The sequence below is a fragment of the Podarcis tiliguerta genome, assembly GCF_965153285.1.
Source record: "Podarcis tiliguerta genome assembly, chromosome: W".
Taxonomy (NCBI): domain Eukaryota; kingdom Metazoa; phylum Chordata; class Lepidosauria; order Squamata; family Lacertidae; genus Podarcis; species Podarcis tiliguerta.
The window spans coordinates 16,962,271-16,982,609 of NC_139552.1; the positions used below are offsets into that span (position 1 = coordinate 16,962,271).

Consider the following 20,339-nt stretch of genomic DNA (forward strand, 5'->3'; position numbering starts at 1 on the left):
GGGGGGTAGCTGTAACAGTCCCAATCCTCACTGTTTGTGTCCAATCCCTCAAAAAGTCTTTAATCCAGTCACAGATGGTAGAAGAAAGGTCCAGATCCGTCAGCTTCTTAATAAGAATATCTGGGAGGATGGTATTAAAAGCCGAGCTATAATTTATTATTTATACCCAGCCAGTCTGGGCTGCTTCCAGCAAAATTAAAATATAATAAGGAGCTCTTTCAATCTATTTTTCCCATGGCTTTGGAAGCTCACCTGATGGCCTCCTTGTAGTGCATAAGAGCCTCCTGGAGCTTTCCTTGCTGTTGCAAAACGCTGGCTAAATTCGAATGCGCAGCCGCAAACTCTGGGAAGACCTGCAGGGAAGAAGATCACTCTTAGTTCCCCCGAGAAGGCTGTACAGTGGACGCTCGGGTTGGGAACGTGATCCATGTGGGATGCACGTTCGCAGCCCGCAGCAGTGCGTCTGCACATGTGCAGGTTGCGATTTGACGCATCTGCGCATGCGCAATGCACGATTTAGAGCTTCTGAGCATGCGTGACTGCCGAAACCCAGAAGTAACCCATTCCGGTACTTCCGGGTTTCGGCAGTCCGCAACCCGAAAAAATGCAACCTGAAGCATCTGTAACCCAAGGTATGACTGTATTCTAAAGAGACAGAGATCGCTCTTTGAGGCTCAAAGGTTACGGGTGCGAAATAAATCCACCTTTCAAATGACTTGTAAAAATTATTAATAGTAATAATTAGTGACCTATGGACGGCCTTTTTAGCATGCAGAGGAAATACTGTTCGGAGATCAGACTGTCAAATGATCAATGCCATATTTTAAAAAGCCCCACTTTTAGGCTGAAACATGGCGGGGGCTGGCCACGAAACAAATTCTCATTTGGAATGACTTGTAGTAATAATAATAATAATAATAATAATAATAGGCCTATGGACTGCCTTTTTAGCATGCATAGGAAATCAGACTGTCAAATGAGATCAGATTGTCAAATGATCAATGCCGTATTTTAAAAAGCCCCTCTTTTAGGCCCAAAGGTTGCGGGGGCCGAGCGTGAAATTAATCACCATTTGGAATTAACTTGTAAAAATTAACAATAATAATAATAACAACAATAATAATTAGGGGCCTATGGACTGCCTTTTTAGCATGCACAGGAAATACTGTTAGAAAATAAGACTATCAGATGATCAAGCTCAGCTGACAAGGAGTGGCAAGTGTCCAGATTTTATTTCAATTTCATTGCCTTGCTTTGTTTTTCTGATGAAAAAGCAGATTTTCGATCATTCTAGGGGGCCCATGACTATAAAAACAGGCACAGACCCTTTTCTTTCCCAAAGTGACTTATCGGGCCAAATGAACACCATGCTTTGTCGAACTTTAAAATGCTATTTCACTTTCAGTTCGTCACCATTATTTCCGTTATTGATCACAAAAAATCTGATTGGCGATTTGTAAAAAGCCCCAAACCAGGCATCCAGGGTATGCATGCCTAACCCTTGTGTGTCAATTATAATAATTATTATTGTTGTAATTCTCCACGCAGGTACCTCAAGAGCTTTCCGGTAGAGGCGGACAGCCTCCTCGATATTCCCTTGCTCTCGCTTGATGTTGGCCAGGTTATTAAGAGAATCCGCGTGAGTTGGGCATAGACGGAGAGCCGTGTTGTAGCATTCCTCGGCTTCGGCAACCTTTAAAACATAAAACAGAGTATGTACGTGAATTGTTTGCAAGCCGTGTTGTAGCATTCCTCGACCTCAGCAACCTTCGAAACACAAAACTGAGTTTTTACGCAAATATTAGGACGTGGTTCACAGGCGCCCAAAAGGCTGCGCTGCGATGACCCAGATTCATGTGCCAGCCTCTACGGCTGGATTTATGTTTCAGCAACTATGGCTCAGCTGGGAAGCACGAAGCCTCCGAGAGATCCCCAGCCGGCTCCCGCTTGCTCGCAAGTAGGAACGGGATCGCAAGTAGGAACGGGCAGCTGGGGAATGCGTGAAGGAATTGTTCTTTGCGTCAGCCATCAGCCACAGCAATAAAACAACAATATGATATACCAGGCACGTCCAAAGTCAGTTTCGGGGGCCTAATTAAAAAAAAATTTCAACAAATCCTAAAAAAAACCAACAGCTCAACAACTGTCCAGCTTGTCCTCACGCATGTTCACTTCATCAAATCTGACCCTCTTTGGAAAAAGTTTGGGCACCCCTGCGATATACAAAGAATAGAGATAAAAAGTCCATGGTGTAAAATACATTTTGGGGTTTTGAATCAAAAGTCAAATAGTGGATCTTATTCTGATTGCCCTGGCTTAAAACCTTGCCACCTCTGCTGTCACCTGCTCCTCTTGATCTGCCAATCTGGCAGCGGTTGGGCGACCTGGAATGGACAAAAAAAGCGGGATGATAATCTAAGGCAAGCACCGCCAATTCGGTCTGGCTGCGTCCGCAGGGACCGGAGCATTTTTCGGGTGGAATCTACTGGCATCGTCCTTCGAGTCCAGCCCAGGGCGATACATTCAATCTCGCAAGAGTGAAAGCGCATCTGTATTTTGGGAATGCTAGATTACGCCGATAGGGTGCCAGAGTCTCGAAATGGGAAGGGGAAACAGAGTCATACTGCAGGCAAAATTTCCTGATTGTGGCCAAGTTGTTCTGACGCTCGATACCATTGAGGCGCCGGCAAATTAGACCATTTGCTTTACTGACACCCAAAGTGAGTAGCTGTGGTGGTGATAAACCACCAGAGGGAAGTTTTCAATAGACGATTTGAGTCCAGGCGCTCTTGGGACAATCCTCTAGCTGTTCTGGGACTACAATGCCCACCATCCAAGTTTGGCAACCACTGCTAAAGATCAGGTGTGGCCAAAGTTGGCCCTCCAGCTGTTTTGGGACTACAACGTCCATCATCCCTAGCTAACAGGGCCAGTGGTCAGGGATGATGGGCATTGTAGTCCCCCAACAGCTGGAGGGCCAAGTTTGCCTATGCCTGCACAAGAGTCTGTTTAGCCAAGGAGATGCAATTGGTGTCTATTGTGCCGGCAAAATGTGGGTGCCTTAGGAGGAGGTGTCACGAAAATGGGGGAATGTAAACCCGAGGGCTTGAGTGGCGAAAGGTGATTTCTTTTGTAAAGAGCGCTGCTTGTATGTCTCAGGTGCAAATTGCCACGACTGCTTTTCCTCTGTTGCTTCTTGGGGTGCCTGGTCCACTGTTAGAGGGGGTTCTGTAAGCAGCCTCAGCTGTTCTGTCATTCCACCACCTGGCCCTCCAGCTGTTTGGGGACTACAACTCCAACCATCCCCAGCTCACGGGACCAGTGGTCAGGGATGGTGGGCCTTGTAGTCCCCAAACAGCTGGCGGGACAAGTTGGGCCATTCCTGGTTTAGGCAGAGCCAAGAGTTAAGTGTCCTATGATCAGCTGGGGAGTGCGGAGCCTCCACTCTGCTCCTGAGAGATCCCTGCCTCAAGTAGGAGCAGGGTTGGGCAGCTCAGCTTGGGAGTGCCTGGCTGCCTTTGGGTGGTGCAGGGGCTCTCTGATGCAGCTTCCACCTACCACACCCTCAGCAACTATTCAGCCTGGCTGCCTTGCAAGGGCTCTGGTGCGTATGTGGGGGCTCCTTTAAACCTCCCCCTTGAGGGGAGCACAGCCACAACCCCCTCAATGGAAACTGCAATGGAGCCTGCATCGCCCCAGCAGAGCTGCCTCGATCCAGCTCCTGTTCCCGTGCAAGCAGCAACGCTGCCAACAGAGCAGCCCGATCTCACTCCTACTTGCCTGCAAGCAGGAGGTGGATGGGGGGTGGCAGTGACATCCCTTCCTGCTCGCTTGCCGCCTGGCCTGCCTTCCCTCCCTCTGTGGCACTCAAAACGGAAGTTATGCTGAGAACAGAGCACGTTCTGCTTCTGGAAAAAGTTCCAAAACCGGAACACTCCTTTCAGGCTTTTAAGTATCCGGGTTCCAAGTAGTTCAAGAACTAAGCCGTTTGAAAACTTAAGAGAATGGCGGACTCAATTAGTCCGGATTTGGGGCAAAATGGCAGCCAACGCGACTACCAACCCGTCTCAGCTTCTGCCTCTTGAGCTGGGGGACAAGTGCATAGGCTCACGAATTCACATCATGATGAAAATTGATAAATTGTTGGCACACTCCTAGCATTCGAGGACTTTGTCAACATGGCATTGGAAGATGTTACAGAATTTGAGATCATACCTAAGGATGAAGAATTACAAAGCTAGACCAGATTTTGCTAAATGGAAATAACATAACAATGCTGGTTCGCGGAGAAGGACCAGAAGTGTAAATAAAGTCATATGCCATCATTGAAGACTTCCTGTTAAATCTTCTGTAGGAATATACTGATGAAACTTGATGCGTTTTTATTTTTTATTTGTTTACATTTATATAAAGGCAAATTTCCATTTCAGGAAATTTCTTTTCCAATTTGAACCGACTGGAACTGTATTTATCTCCCCCCCCCCCCAAGCCTAAACATTTTTTTAAAGAAAAAAAGCGCAGAGTTATACCATAAAATTATATATCAATGGAAAGATAATCTAATGAAGAACGTTAGTGCAGTAACTTTGATGAAGGATTATTGATGACGACAGCAGTCATAAAGAAGAAATGTGAAACCCACAGAAAAAACGAGGTATACAGGTTCAATTGACGTGTTGGCACTTTGAGATCAATCAGTGGGTTTTGGGTTGCGGTTTGGGCGCTCGATCTCTAAAACAGTGGTTTCCAAACTTTTTTCAAAGTTGGCCAGATTTGCTGAAGTGAAGGGCCGTAAGGGCCAACCAAAGTTGTTAACCTTTTTTGGGGGGATTGAAGTTGTTGAGGTTTTTGTTATGGTTTTACCCCAAATTGTTGAGCTTTTCTTTAGGGTTGAAGTTGTTGAGATTTTTAAAGGGTTGAACTTGTTGAGGTGTTTTTAGGATTTTACCCTAGGAAATAAACTGCCACAGGGGCCGGATTAAACTGACTGGCGGGCCGGATTAGGCCCCCCCCCCAACGGACTTTGGACATGCCTGGGCTAAGAGGATTGTGATTGCTTAAGTAAACCAGGGAGTGGGAACGGGGGGAGGAAGTAGACAAAGGGAAGATATGAAAATTGAATAAAAATTATATTAAAAAATAAAAGAGGACTTCTTTTAAGTACTGTTCCCCAAGTCCCTCCCCCCAAAGCCCAATTTTGAGATCACCATCCTCCGTAAGGGTTTATTCAGCAAACCCTCCGACATACAGAAAGCAGAAGGGTTTCTTACGCTGCCTTTTTCTTTGAGTGCGTTGGCCAGGTTGCAGTAGGCGTCGGGGAAGTGGGGCTGGAGCTCAATGGCCCGCTTGTAGGTATCGATTGCCAGGTCGATCAGCCCCTGTTCATAATACACACAGGCCAGGTTGCCATGGACGACGGCGTGGTTGGGGCTCAGGCTCAAGGCCCGTAGATAGGCTGCCACGGCTCTGAAATGAGAGCAAGCAGTGGTTCAGTTTCATTATCATCAGGGTGGATAAAAATCCCAAAAAAAATGCTTTTGGGGGGGGGGGCTATTAAGAGGATGCCAGCGAGGCTGAACCTTTCTGTAAAAAAGACAGGGAAACCTTTGTTTTTGACAGAACGGTAAAAACATTGTGCCGTATTGTTATTCCTTTAGTGAAATAAATTGTTTAAATGGTTCTGAAGGAAATGATTCTTTTTCTCCTTCCAGTCAAGTACAGCAGAAAAGTGGTCCAAACAGAAACAGTTAACTTATTAAACCTCACCGTCATTTCAACAGTACTGGTCTATACATTTCTAATAGTCTATGCATTTCTGAAAACTCGTTACTCCAAAAAGGAAACCTTCCTCTGCTTGTCCATATTAAGAGGATGCCAGCAAGGCTGAACCATTCTGTAAAAAAGGGATTTGATTATTCTGATATGGAAACCTTCCTTTATTAGTTAAATAAATTGTTCAAATTGTTATGAAGGAAAGGACTTCCAATCAAGTGCAGCAGAAAAGTTGTCCAAACAAAAACTGTTCACTTATTAAACCTCACCATCAGTTCCGTGTTGGCTGCCCGTTCTGCTGGAAGGGTGAGCTCTTTCACTTGAAAGAGCACCGGTGCTTTGAAGGTTGGGGAACCCGCTAGAGCGACGTGGTACCTCTTAAAAACCTCGGATTGAACATTCCGAGGACTTGGTGTTCCTGCGGGTGCCTGGAACGACTCCCTCACCCCCCAGTAAGCTCTTGATAAGGGCTCTGAGAGTGGGTGGGGTTGGAGACGGAGCCACTTGGGAATAGACTCGCTTCCTTCATCGCATGAAGCTCCGAGTCCGGCGATCGTGAGCGGCCAATTTCTCCAAGCAACTTTGATTGGAAAAGAGTGAGTAATACATTAAAAATTTGGATATTTATTTGGAAAGGATAGGGGCTTAAAAAAAACGGAGGTCAGTCCCTTCCTCTGATTAAGAGACAAAACAGCTACATCAGCCGAAGCCACGATCTAAAATTTACGACTTTCTAAAGACTTTCAAGTTTATCTCTGTATCCCTCCTACTAGCAGGGGGAAGGGGGGATATACTTTTCAGACTCTTTTAATCCTTGCAGACAGTTTGGATTTACGAGGTATTTTCTTTGTGGAAGCGGACTACCCGGTCGGGAAGACTAGACTTCATTATGACATTGTAAAGAAAAGGACACTTTCAACTTTCGTTTTCCTACTGGGGGGGAAAAAGTAACTGCAGCTGCCCGAACTCAAAGGTTTTTCTTTTCCCCTTCTCTTTTAAACAGTACCCCTACCCCCAAATATAAATTGTAAATTGGGACTGTGTTATTAACTTCTGGGGAATTAAGAAAGGATTACAAGTTAGAGAGACTGTTGACTTTTATATTAAGACTGGTGGAGAGGCTTGAGAAGAGAAACTGTCTGTCTCCTTATCTCCCCTTTGTTTGAGACTGACCTTGAAGAAAAGAATTGCAAGTTATGGATGGGGGAGAGAAAGGAGAGAGGACACAGAAAGCAAAAACTAAATCAAGAAGGGACTCTAAGTCACCAACTTTTGAGGAGTCTGTGTTGCAATTGCTTCAGGAAATTAAAACAGAAGTAAGAGGAAATCAAAAGTCTATACAGGAATTAAAAAGTGACTTTGCTCAATTAAGACAAGATTTGACGCAAGTTAATTCAGATGTATCAGCACATGAGTCAAGACTGGCGCATTTGGAAACTGTGAGAATTGCTGATTTAGAGGCAATTCAGCGACAATCTCAAATTTCAATTGCGTCTTTCCAGCTAAAACAGAGGGAATGTAATCTGAGATTGAGGGGCATACCCCAGAAAGAGTGGGATAATTTGAAGGATTGGTTAATTGAAGAATTTGCAGCGTATTGGGGCCTCTCAAAAGAAGAATTAAATTCCTGGATTGATAAAGCCTACAGATTTGGACCTAAAAAAGATACTAAGATCACACATGACTGTATGGTGATTTTTAAAACCAAAGAGCAGAGAGATATTATTTTATGCCACCATTACAAAAAAAGTTTAAAGATAGATGAGAAGGGAATAATTATGTTTAAAAGACATTCCGACATACTTTTTGGCCCTGAGAAATAATTATACGGATTTGGCCAGTGCCCTAAGAAAGAACATTTTCTTCAGGTAGGAGTTCCCAGAAGGATTATCTTTTAAATTTCAATGAAGGAAACAAAGAATAACAACTGTCGGAGAGAAAGAAAGATTTTTGGAGAAAAACGCAAAAGAGCTTGGACTGGAAAGTTCTCCTTCATTAGGGGCAGGGGCAGTTGCCCCCTAACAAATCAGGATGTCTTTGAAAATCTACTCCTGGAATGTGAATGGTCTAAATTCGTGATTTAAGAGGAATCATGTTTATCACGTACAGTGGTGCCTCGCAAGACGAAATTAATTCGTTCCGTGAGTTTTTTCGTTGAGCGAGTTTTTTCGTCTTGCGAAGCACCACTGCAGTTAAACACTAACAACAGCGGGGAGGGGTGGGGGGAAGCAGGGCAGCTGCCGCAGCCGGTACCTCGGACTCACCCGCGCGTTGTGGCCACCGTGCGACGCGGCTGCGGTAGGGCGGCGGGGCTCAGGAGCGCGACTCCGGCTGCAACGCTGGCTGCTGGCGGCAACGGCTCTCTCAGAGGAGCGCACGAGGGCGGTGGGCAGTGGCGCGAGGCAGCCGGAAGGTCGGCCATCAGCCGGAAGATGGGAGGGAGCCGGAGGAGTCGGCAGCCGGAAGGTGGGAGGGAGCCGGAGGAGCAGGGAAGCGAGCGTGCGTGCAGTGAACGTCGCCATGACAGGAGAGGCAGGGCTGTTTCGTCTAGCGAAGCAAGCCCTTAGGAAAATCCGTCTTGCGAAGCACCTCAGAAAACGAAAAACCCTTTTGTCTAGCGAGTTTTTCGTCTTCCGAGGCATTTGTCTTGCGGGGTACCACTGTACTGGCAAGACAGAATTTGGACATAATTTGTCTACAAGAAACACATGTTACAAGACTTCATAGGAAAATTCTCCAAAATAAGAAACTTGGGCAGGAATTTATTTCATCCGACAAAGTGAAAAAAAGAGGTGTGGTTTTTTATGTTAAAGAAAAATGGAACCCCAAATTGTTGTTTAAAGATGAGGAAGGGAGGTACATTGCAGTTGAAATTACGGCACAAGGCGATAAATTTATTTTGCTGGGAATTTATGCACCAAATGATGGCAAAGTGGAATTTTTTAAGAATGTGGACTTAAAACTTATTTTATCTGGACTTAAAACTTAAATTATATGGATTACAAATTGATTTTAATGGGAGACCTGAATGGAGTAACATCAACATTAATAGATAAAACACAGGGTCAGAAAAATCCAAGTTCCGGCAGACTACCAAAGATTTTCTTTGATATGACTGATAAATACGATTTGTCAGACATATGGAGGCTACAAAATCCAATGGAGAGAGATTTCACTTTTTTCTCAAATTCAAATCAATCTTTCTCGAGAACCGACTATTTATGGGTATCCAGAGATTTGGTTCCTAAGGTTACTAAAACAGAAATTTGCCCTAAGACTTGCTCAGATCATAATGCAGTGGTTTTGGAGATGAAATTATACCTGCAGGGTTCCTTTAGATGGAGGATGAATGATGAGTTGTTGAGGAATGAACAGATGATTAGTAAGGCCCAAAAGACTCTAAAAGATTATTTTGAACTAAATATGAACACAGAGGTTGAAACAAGAGTCATTTGGGATGCAAGTAAGGCAGTAATGAGAGGTTTCCTCATACAACAGAACTTGATAAGGAAAAAGATACAGAATGAGAAAAAAGATAAAATTCTGTCTCAAATAAAAGACAAAGAAGAAGAAGAAGAGGAGTTTGGATTTGATATCCCGCCTTTCACTCCCTTTAAGGAGTCTCAAAGCGGCTAACATTCTCCTTTCCCTTCCTCCCCCACAACAAACACTCTGTGAGGTGAGTGGGGCTGAGAGACTGTGACTGGCCCAAGGTCACCCAGCAGCTGCATGTGGAGGAGCGGAGACGCGAACCCGGTTACCCAGATTACGTGACTACCGCTCTTAACCACTACACCACACTGGCTTAGTGTGTTTAAGATTAATGCCAAAGAGTCAACAGATTCCAAAAGAAATTAAAGCATTGCAGATTCAATTTTTTCAAATAATTAATCAGGAAATAGATTGGAAAATTAAAATGATGAAACAAGAGAAACTTTGAATCTGCGAATAAATGTGGGAAATTGTTGGCTTGGCAATTAAAAAAGAGACAGAAGCAAAGTACTATTACAAACATTGTATCTGATGGAAAATCTATGGAAAACCCTGCAGGTATAAGGAAATGTTTTCAGAAATACTTTAAACAGCTGTATAAAAAAGGTAAAGAAGATAAGGATAAAATTGAGCAATTTCTTGTGGCGAATGAAATGCAGAAAATTCCCAAGGATAAAAGGTTCCTACTAAATGGCATGATTACAAGACAGGAAGTTGAGATGGCAATAAGTAAGAGGCAGTCAGGCAAAACCCCGGGACCGGATGGTCTTTCTGCAAAATATTATAAAATATTGAAAGATTGGCTAATTCAACCATTGGCAGATGTGTGTAATAAGATTTTAAGAGGGGACAAAGCTCCCGAAACCTGGAAAGATGCATTTATCACTCTGATTCCAAAAATAGATCAAGATAGATCTGATGTAAAAAATTATAGACCAATCTCATTACTTAATGTGGACTATAAAATCTTCGCAAACATTTTGGCCAATAGATTAAAAAAGGTTCTATCAAATTATATACGTAAGGACCAGGCAGGATTTCTGCCTGGGAGACATATGAAAGGTAACATTAGAAATATAATTGATATAATAGAAAGGTTGGAAGCGAAAAGAAATTGTAAAGCAATGTTAATGTTTATTGATGCTGAAAAGGCCTTTGATAATGTTTCTTGGTTATTTATGATGAAAAACCTAGAAAGAATTGAGGTTGGCCAGGAATTTTTAAATGGTATCAAGGCAATCTATTTTGAACAAAAAGCAAAAATCATAGTTAATAATGTGGTCTCAGAGGAAATCAGAATTGAGAAAGGAACCAGGCAAGGGTGCCCGCTTTCCCCTCTGCTATTTATTTCTGTTCTGGAGGTTTTGCTAAACATGTTGAGGAAAGAGGAGGAGGTTAAAGGCATTGTAGTGGGATCCAAGCAATATAAATTAAAAGCCTTTGCTGATGACTTGGTTTTAACTTTACAAGATCCAGAAACCAGTGCAGTAAAAGCACTGGAGCAGATTCAAGAGTTTGGGCAGGTAGCAGGATTTAAATTAAACAAGAGAAAACCAAAGTTTTAGAAAAAAACTTAGATAATGAGGAAAGAAAAAACCTTTTTGGAAAGGACAGGCCTTGTTTCTGTGAAAAAAGTTAAATATTTGGGTGTGAACTTATCGGTAAAGAATTTAAATCTTTATAAAGATAACTATGAAAAATTATGGAATGAAATCAAGAGAGATCTTGAGATATGGTCAAACCTAAAACTTTCATTGATGGGCCGAATATCGGTGGTTAAGATGAATGTATTGCCGAAGATGCTGTTTTTATTTCAAGTTTTACCAATCATTGATAATGTTAAATGTTTTAAAGAATGGTAGAAGGCATTGTCTAAATTTATCTGGGCAGGGGGAAAAACCTAGAATTAAATCTAAATTACTTACAGATATAAAAGAGAGAGGGGGCTTTTCCCTACCAGATTTGAAGATACACTTTGAAGCTGCCGCATTCTGCTGGATCAAGGATTGGATTCAATTAGAGAATGATGATGCGCTAGACTTGGAGGGAGTGGATAATCGTTTTGGATGGCATGCATATCTATGGTATGACAAGGTAAAGGCCCACAGTGGTTTTAAGAATCATGTAATTAGAAAGGCATTATACAATGTATGGACTAGATACAAAGATCTCTTAGTAAGAAAAACACCAAAATGGATTTCACCAATGGAAGCACAGGCCCAAAAAAAGTTAAATATGGAAAACAAATGGTTGAGGTATTCAGATTTGTTGTTAGAGAATCAGGAAGGTTTTAAATTAAAACCATTTGAACAAATGAAAGATAAAGTGAATTGGTTACAATATTATCAAATTAATAATATTGCAACAGAAAAAACCAAATTGGAAACGGAGTTGTTCGATACTAATGATAAGAATATGTCTAAAATGTACAGTTTGTTGTTGGAGTGGCACACAAAGGATGAACAAGTTAAATCGGTTATGATTCATTGGGCAAGGGATGTGGGACATAACATAATAATGGAGGATTGGGAGAAGCTATGGAGGAAAGGGGTCAAGTTCACTGCATGTATGATGTTAAAGGAAAACATTATGAAGATGATGTATAGATGGTACTTGACCCCTGTAAAACTAGCAAAGATTTATCACAAAAGTGATAACCTTTGTTGGAAATGTAAAGAAAAAGAAGGTACTTTTTCCCATATGTGGTGGACTTGTCCCAAGGTGAAAGACTTCTTGGAGAAGATTTATAACGAACTGAAAAAAATGTTGAAATATACATTTATGAAGAAGCCAGAGGCCTTTCTCCTTGGAATAACAGGTTTAGAATTGCTCAAGAAATATGTTAAATTGTTCAAATTGTTATGAAGGAAAGGACTTCCAATCAAGTGCAGCAGAAAGGTTGTCCAAAAAGAAACTGTTCACTTATTAAACCTCACCATCATTTCATCATTATCTGTCTATGTATTTCTAAGAGTAGAACCAAAAAGGAAACCTTCCTCGGCTTGTCCATATTAAGAGGATGCCAGCAAGGTTGAACCTTTGTGTAAAAAGAGGATTTAAAACAAGTCTTACGGATTAGGGATTTAAATTGTGAGTTAAATCAATTTGATTTAAATCAAATCCACCCTCTAAGGCAACAAGGGATTGAACACATATCCCCACTGGCAATGGGAGTTAGTTTGGATATGGGTGCAACCACTAAACTGAGAATATAATACGTAATGTGATTATACGTAAAACCAATAAAAACCATTTATATAAAAAAAGAGAGAATATAAGCTATACGCCTATTTGCTTACCTGTCAAATATACGCGCCTCCTTCAAGACGTTCCCCAGATTAATGTAAGCGTCCAGGAAGTTGGGATCCAGGGTCACCGCCTGAGAATATTTAAGACAATTGATTTTTGTTACTAATGTAACAGCATGGTTACTTTTAAATAAGTGGGTCAATCCTACCTACCTACATTAATTTACCTAATCTACCTACCTACCTAATCTATATATCTACCTACCTAATCTAATCTACCTACCATTAAACCTACTGACCTATCTACCTACCTTCCTATTTACCTACCTAGCTACCTAATCTATCTACCTATCTACTCTACCTACCTATCTTATCTACCTACCTACCATCTAATCCAGGCATGGCCAAACTTGGCCATCCAGCTGTTTGGAGACTACAACTCCCATCATCCCTAGCTAACATCCCTGATCCCTAGTGGTCAGGGATGATGGGAATTGTAGTCCCAAAACATCTGGAGGGCTGAGTTTGGCCATGCCTGAATCTACCTACCTACCTACCTACCTACCCTATCTATCCAATCTACCTATCTAATCTAATTTATCTACCTAATCTATCCATGTACCTACCTATCTAATCTACCTACCTACCTACCCTATCTAATCTATCTACCTAATCTACCTACCTACCTATCATCTATCTAATCTATCTATGCAGGGAATATCAACTGTATGAGAAATCACTAATGGTACCAACAGGACGCTGGAGGCCCATTGCAGTAGAAGAAATGCCTCCAATTTTAATACAAAAAAGAATGGGAAATGTTTATTGCATATTGACAAAAGCAGTGTACATAAATTAATACATTAGCAGGATTTTTTTAAAAACCAGCTGTAATGTTATAGGCAATGATTAAATTTGGAGGTAATTAGACATGAAGATTAAATTGACATGCATGAATGAAGATAATTCAAAGGAATCAGGGGAGGAAGGGTAGGGAAGTCAAATAATCCCATAATGTGGGATTAACATTAATTGTATAGACAATTTAAAAAAAACACTATAATGTAATGATTTGGTTTCTTGTGATATATATATATATATAAATAAATGCATCCAATTTTGACCGTTTTATTACAATCAGCCCTGTAACATCTTGTGTTTTCAAATGCACCACTAAACAAAACAGTGATATACTAATATGCAGCTGTTATTATGTGACTTGGTAAGCAGTACGATGACCGTCACAAACTCGGAAGTGTTTTTGACATAGATACACCACAAAACTAGAGATGGGAAGGCCTGGGGGAAAAAACAGTTTGATATAGATTGAATATTCCACGCACGTGTGGTTTTTTTTCAAATTTCCCGGGGGGAAACAGGGGACGACGACTGTTTTCTTCTTCAATTTTCCCGGTTTAGGGAAGTTTTGAATGACTGATGTTTTAATATCTTTTTCATCTTTTGTTGGAAGCCACCCAGAGTGGCTGGCGAAACCCAGCCAGATGGACAGGGTAATAAATTATTATTATTATTATTATTATTATTATTATTATTATTATTCCTTATATTGTGGACATGTACATTGGTCAAGGCTTTCTGGGAAATGATATATGATGAGTTAAAGAAATTGTTTAAAAATACATTTGTCAAAAAGCCAGAAGCCTTCTTACTAGGTATAATAGGCAAAGAGTTTCCAAGAGAAAAGACTTTTTATGTATGCAACAACGGCAGAGAGAATGCTACTAACCCAATGGGGCTTAGATTGGATTGTTATGAATGAAAAAAATAATAAAAAATTATTTAAAATAAGAAGATGAAAGAATGCTACTTGCCCAATTAATGTCGCTTATATTGGATTATTAATGAAAAAAGAATTTAAAAATATTTAAAAAGAGAATGCTACTTGCCCAATTAATGGGGCTTTTAAAAAAAAATTATTAACAATTTCAACATAACACAGTATCAAAACATATCATATTCACTCTCCCCCCACCTCCCTCCCCCCGAGACTTCCCTCAGCTCCTCTCTCTGATTTCTCAACATGTATTATTATCTGCATACTGTAAAATTGTATAAATCCTTATATTATCTATTTACTATGTTAACAATCAATAAATTTGTGTATGTTTATTCAAAACCTGCCAGGGAGTCAAATTCATTTTGGTGTTGTTGTTGTTTTAGTAATTTGTAAAAAGTTCCCAGTCTCCTTTGAAGTCACAGTTGTCCTCATCTCGCATTTTGTATGTCAGTAAATTTCTCTTGCCACTGTTCCTTTGCCGGGGTTTCCTGATTCTTCCATCTTTGTGCTATCAAGACTCTTGCCACTGTTGTAGCATATATAAATAAATTCTTTGTTTTCCTTGGCAGGTCTTGTCCTACACTCCCTAACAAAAATGCTTCTGGTTTTTTAAAAAAATGTCATTTTGAACATTTTCTCCAATTCATTATATATCATTTCCCCAAAAAATTAATTTCTCTACATTCCCACCACATATGATAAAAGGTCCCTTCTTTTTCTTTGCATTTCCAACATATGGTTGACCCGGTTTTGTACATTTTTGCTATCTGTACTGATGTTGTATACCATCTGTACATCATTTTCATATAGTTTTCTTTCAAGAGAGAACAGTCTGTAAATTTTAAATCTGTTTTCCAGTTTTTCCCAATCCTCAAATTGTATATTATGTCCTATATCTTGTGCCCATTTGATCATGACTGATTTTACCTCCTCATCTTTTGTTTCCCATTCTAACAGAATACTATATGCACCCTTCAGCAACTTTATTTTTCCTTCTATAACTTCCTTTTGAAATCTAGAAGTGGTATAACTAAATCCTTTCTTGTTATCTTCTTTGTATATATAATGTAATTGCCTGTAATGTAACCAGCTCTGAAAATGATCTTTTATCTCCCTGTACTCTTTTAATTTCCATTTTCCTTTTTGATCGTTTAATAAATCACTATATGTAAGCCACTTCCCTTTCTTGCCAAGTGGTTTGAGCAACAAAACCAGTCCCTAATTCATACCAAACATGCAGCCTCATAATACAATTTCAAGTCTGGGAGGGCAAAGCCACCTCTTTCTTTTGTATCTGTAAGTATCTTATGTTTAATCCTTGGCTTTGGCAGCCCCAGATAAACTTGGAAATTTCCTTCTGCCATCTTTTGAGGCAATCATCTTTTACCATTACTGGGAACGTCTGAAAAACAAAGAGCATTTTTGGCAAAACATTCATTTTTACCGCTGCTATTTTTCCGAGTAGGGAGAGGTTCATTCTGCTCCATATTTCTAAATTTCTTTTTATCTCAAGCCAATTTTTTCATAATTATCTTTATAAATGTTTATTTTTTTGCAGTTAACCAAATCCCTAAATATTTTACTTTTTTATGGACTTCTAAATCAGTGCTTTGCTCCAACTCTTTTTCCTCTTCTTCCTTCAATTTTTTTACTAATAACTTAGTTTTATTTCTATTTAATTTAAAACCTGCCACTTCCCCAAATTTTTGAATTTTTTCTATGATTCTAGGGAGAGAATTTTTTGGGTCTTCCACTGTAATCACTAAATCATCAGCATATGCTTTCAATTTAAACTCATTTTCCCCAGTTTTTATCCCAGTGATCTCTTTGTCTGCTCTTATACTTCTAGCAAGTACAGTGGTACCTTGGGTTACAGATGCTTCAGGTTACAGACTCCGCTAACCCAGAAATAGAAGCTTGGGTTAAGAACTTTGCTTCAGGATGAGAACAAAAATCGCATGGTGGCGGCACGGCGGCAGCAGGAGCCCCATTAGCTAAAATGGTGCTTCAGGTTAAGAACAGTTTCAGGTTAAGAACGGACCTCCAGAACAAATTAAGTTCTTAACCCGAGGTACCACTGTACTTCCAGGACCAGAATGAACAAGAGTGGTGATAGTGGACATCCTTGTCTAGTTCCTTTATGTATCTTACAATCATCCGCTATCACCTGATTTACAATTAATTTAGCTTTTTGTTCTGAATCTATTGCTTGTATTCCCTTTAAAAATTTAATTCCACAATTAATTCCACAAGTAATTTGTCATGAAATTCCAAGAGACGTTGTTAAAGGCTTTTTTGGCATCTATAAACATCATTGCTGCTTTCTTTTCATTTTTGACCTCCAGGTATTCTATTACATTCAGAACCTCTCTTATATTCTCTTTCATTTGTCTACCTGGATGGAATCCTGCCTGATCTTGATGTATGTACTCATTTAATATTTTTTTCATTCTATTAGCTAAAACGTTTGCAAATAATTTATAGACATTGTTTAACAATGAGATAGGCCTGTAATTTTTAATTTGCAGCAAATCTGAATCTTGTTTTGGAATTACTGTGATGTAGGCTTCTTTCCATGTTTCTGGAATTTCACCTGTATTTAAAATCTCATTCATGACATCTTTCAATGGGTTTACCAATTGTTCACTTATTTTTTTATAATACTTTGCTGTTAATCCATCTGGACCTGGAGATTTGCCATTTTTTGTCCACTTTATTGCCTCTAACACTTCTTGAACTATTATTTGAGTATTTAAGATCACCATTTGTTCCTCTTTTATTTTTGGCAGATTACTACTTTTAATATATTCCTCAATTAAAAAAAAATTCCTTCCCTTTCCTTTACAATTCTGAGAAATATTTTACAAATGCTGCTCTTATTTCCTTCATCTTATCTTTCCATTTATGTTAATTTTGTTTATGGAGTTTTTTTGTTCACTTTTCTTCAACTGCCTCGCTAGCAGTTTTCCTGATTTATTGGCATGCTCAAAATATTTTTGTTTCATTCCTTTTATTTTCCAGCTAATTTTCTCATAAAGTATCATAGTGTATTGAGTTTGTAATGTTCTAATTGTCTGTTTAACTGACTCTTTATTTGCTTTCTTTGACAATTGTTTCTCCTTATCCACAATTTCATCCAAAATCTCTTTCTTCCTTTTTTCTTTCAATTTTTAAAAAATGAGTTTTGTTATATAAACAGTCCCCTCATTACCGCCTTGTGTCCCAGATCATCTACAATTTTGTCTGTCTCTGAATGTTTATTTCAAAATAATCACTCAGTTTTTAACTTTTTCCATAAATTTTTGATCATCTAATAATCAACACAGACTGGAAACTTCACACTGGACTTCAAGCATCTGGTATTGTGTGCCTCCCCATTCTTCCTCCAGACTCCGGGTCCTTGGTTTCTAAATGAGATGCAAAAGCTGCTCTCATCAGAAAAGAGATTTGGGGAGCCATGTCATCGGCTGGTGTTGGTCCACTGTGCTTCATTAAGTCCAGGGTCAACGCAGCCGTCTACCAGGAGATTTTGGAGCACTTCATGTTTCCTTCCACAGACGAGCTTTATGGGGATGCTGACTTCATTTTCCAGCAGGACTTTGGCACCTGCCCACACTGCCAAAAGTACCAAAACCTGGTTCAATGCCCATGGGATTACTGTGCTTGATTGGCCAGCAAACTCGCCTGACCTGAACCCCATAGAGAATCTATGGGGCATTGCCAAGAGAAAGATGAAGCATCCTGGTCTTCCATAACACCTCAGCAGTGCCACAGGCTGATAGCATCCATGCCACGCCGCATTGAGGCAGTAATTGATGCAAAAGGGGCCCAAACCAAGCACTGAGTACATATGCATGCGTCTACTTCTCAGAGGTGCAATATAGCTCTATTTGTTTTGCCGATTTCATTTAATATTCTAATTTTCTGAGATTGTTAATTCGGGGTTTTCATCACAATTATAACAATTATAACAAATAAAGGCTTGACATATCTCGCCTTGCATGCCATGAGTCTATCTCATATATTAGTTTCACCTTTTAAGTTGAATTACTGAAATAAATGAACTTTTCCATGAGTTTCTAATTTTCCGAGTTTCACCTGTAAATCTCCCATCAAAATCATCTTTTGGTCTGCAAATTCAAGTTTCCATTTTTTGTTTTTAAAAAACCTGCTTTTTTCTCATTGGGGGCATAAATTCCCACCAAGATCATCTTCTCTCCCTGAATTTTTATTTGTACTATTAAAATCCTACCTTTCTCATCCTTCTGAATCAATTTGGGTTCTAATGCAGGAATAATGTAAAAAATTACTCCTCTCTTTTTTGCTTTATCCGCCAAGATAAAGTCCAATCCTAATATTTTATTAATTAAAACTCTTTTATGCTTTCTTGCAATGTGTGTTTCTTGAAGACAAATTATATCTAGCTTTTGTTTTAAAATTACAGTACAGTTGAATCCTGTTACGTTTAGCTTTGCAGTTCAAACCGTTCACATTACAGCTCAATATTTTAAGATTGGCCATTATCAGAGTCAGTTACAATATCTGTTTTTCCACCTGTTGCTCATTCCAACGACAGCCGCTCCAAAGCAGCTCTTTGTTCTGCTATTGGGTCTGTTCTCGTGTCATGTCCAGGGTCTAAGTCTCTCCTATGTTTTTCAAAAAATTCTTTGGCCTGGTATTCTGTTGTCAACCTGTATCTTTTTTTCATAAATGTGAATGAAATCCCTTCTGGATATTCCCATTTATACCTGATGTCCACCCTCTTCAATGTTGTTGCTAAAAACCAGTACTTATGCCTCCTAAGTCTCAATTTCAGTGGAATTTCCCGAAAAATGTCAACTTTCTGTTCAGCAACCAGCAGACTGTCCTCAAAACTTTTTTGAAGGATTGCATCCTTCATTTTTTTTTAAACTAGTGTTAATAGGACATCTCCTGGCCGCTTTCTCAGTCTACTTTCTCTCGTCTTTACTCTGAAACAGCTCTCCATTCTGCAATAGTCTGTGTAACATATGGATCTAAATTCTGTTCTGTCTCTGATTCTGGTAGGCCTCTTATTCTTACTGTCCTGTCTCTCTCTCTTAGCTGTAAAAGGAGGATTTGATCTTCCGACTCATTTTGCTTCTCTTGTAGTCCTCCCACTGTCCCCATGACTGCTTTTTGTTCCTCCTTCAAGCGCCCTAACTCCTCAGTAGTTTTTTTCCAATTTATCCACTTTAGTTTCTAAATTATTGACCTTTTCACCTAATTTTCCAAATAGTTCTGTCAGTAACTTGTTGGGAGTTCTCCATATCCCTATGCACTTGTTCTGTCAACAATTTATTAGATTTCTCCATATCCATATGCACTTGTTGGGTAAAACTTTTCATTGACTGAACCATCTCTTTCTTGAATTCCATAAACTGTTGTGTAAGGAAATCAGTATGTTCTGCTTTCCCTACTTTTCTAATGTCTCTTCCTGCACACTTGCTCGTCTTTTGTCCATAGCAGATTTCCTAGTAACCGCTCCTGCCTGTTGCTTACCCACCACATCTAGGCCAGCAGTCTTTCTCACAGTTCGGCACTCTTGTTTTGAACTCTTCAAGGCCACACCTGCGCTTCCTGGCTCAGCCCAGAAGTGTAAATACTTTCCCACTCCCAGACTGAACCATGAAATTTTTATTTCCCTTTAAGCAACCTTCCCTCTCCTAGCAATCCCTCAAGACAGTAAACCAAAAACAGACAAAAAAAAATAAAATAGCCCAAGAACAGACAAAGGAAGGATATAAAATAATATCTCACTGTATAAAATACAGAAAGTAGCAGTTCTTATACCCAAGCCCTTAAAAAACAGAAAGAAAAAACAGTTCCAAGTCAAATCAACTCAATCAAACAAACAAGACCAGTCCCAATCCAGCCGACATATAAAATTAATATAAAATCATATACTTCTCTTCAGTCCTGTCCTTTCATTTTCCAGAAGATGGTGGGAAATAATAGTCCAACTTTTTATAAATCCAGGCTGTACTTTCAAACTAAAAGTCCATGTCCAA

At 39.8% G+C, this 20,339-nt stretch overlaps 1 protein-coding gene and 1 pseudogene across 4 annotated transcripts in view; one reads left to right on the plus strand and one right to left on the minus strand.

Moving 5' to 3' along the window:
• The window catches only part of LOC310668825 (UDP-N-acetylglucosamine--peptide N-acetylglucosaminyltransferase 110 kDa subunit-like), a 92,106-nt gene that overhangs the window by 35,366 nt on the left and 36,401 nt on the right, over positions 1-20,339 (minus strand). For all 3 annotated transcript variants that reach the window (XM_083422142.1, XM_083422141.1, XM_083422143.1), the window contains 4 exons: positions 12,564-12,643; positions 5,271-5,466; positions 1,553-1,693; positions 253-353 (listed from right to left, as the gene is read on the minus strand). In XM_083422142.1, the coding sequence (XP_083278268.1) occupies positions 253-353; positions 1,553-1,693; positions 5,271-5,466; positions 12,564-12,643 (518 nt within the window). The remainder of the gene's footprint in view (positions 1-252; positions 354-1,552; positions 1,694-5,270; positions 5,467-12,563; positions 12,644-20,339) is intronic.
• On the plus strand, positions 2,909-4,454 carry LOC310668735 (U6 snRNA-associated Sm-like protein LSm5; annotated as a pseudogene). The gene has a single exon. The product of its transcript is annotated as a U6 snRNA-associated Sm-like protein LSm5 (transcript).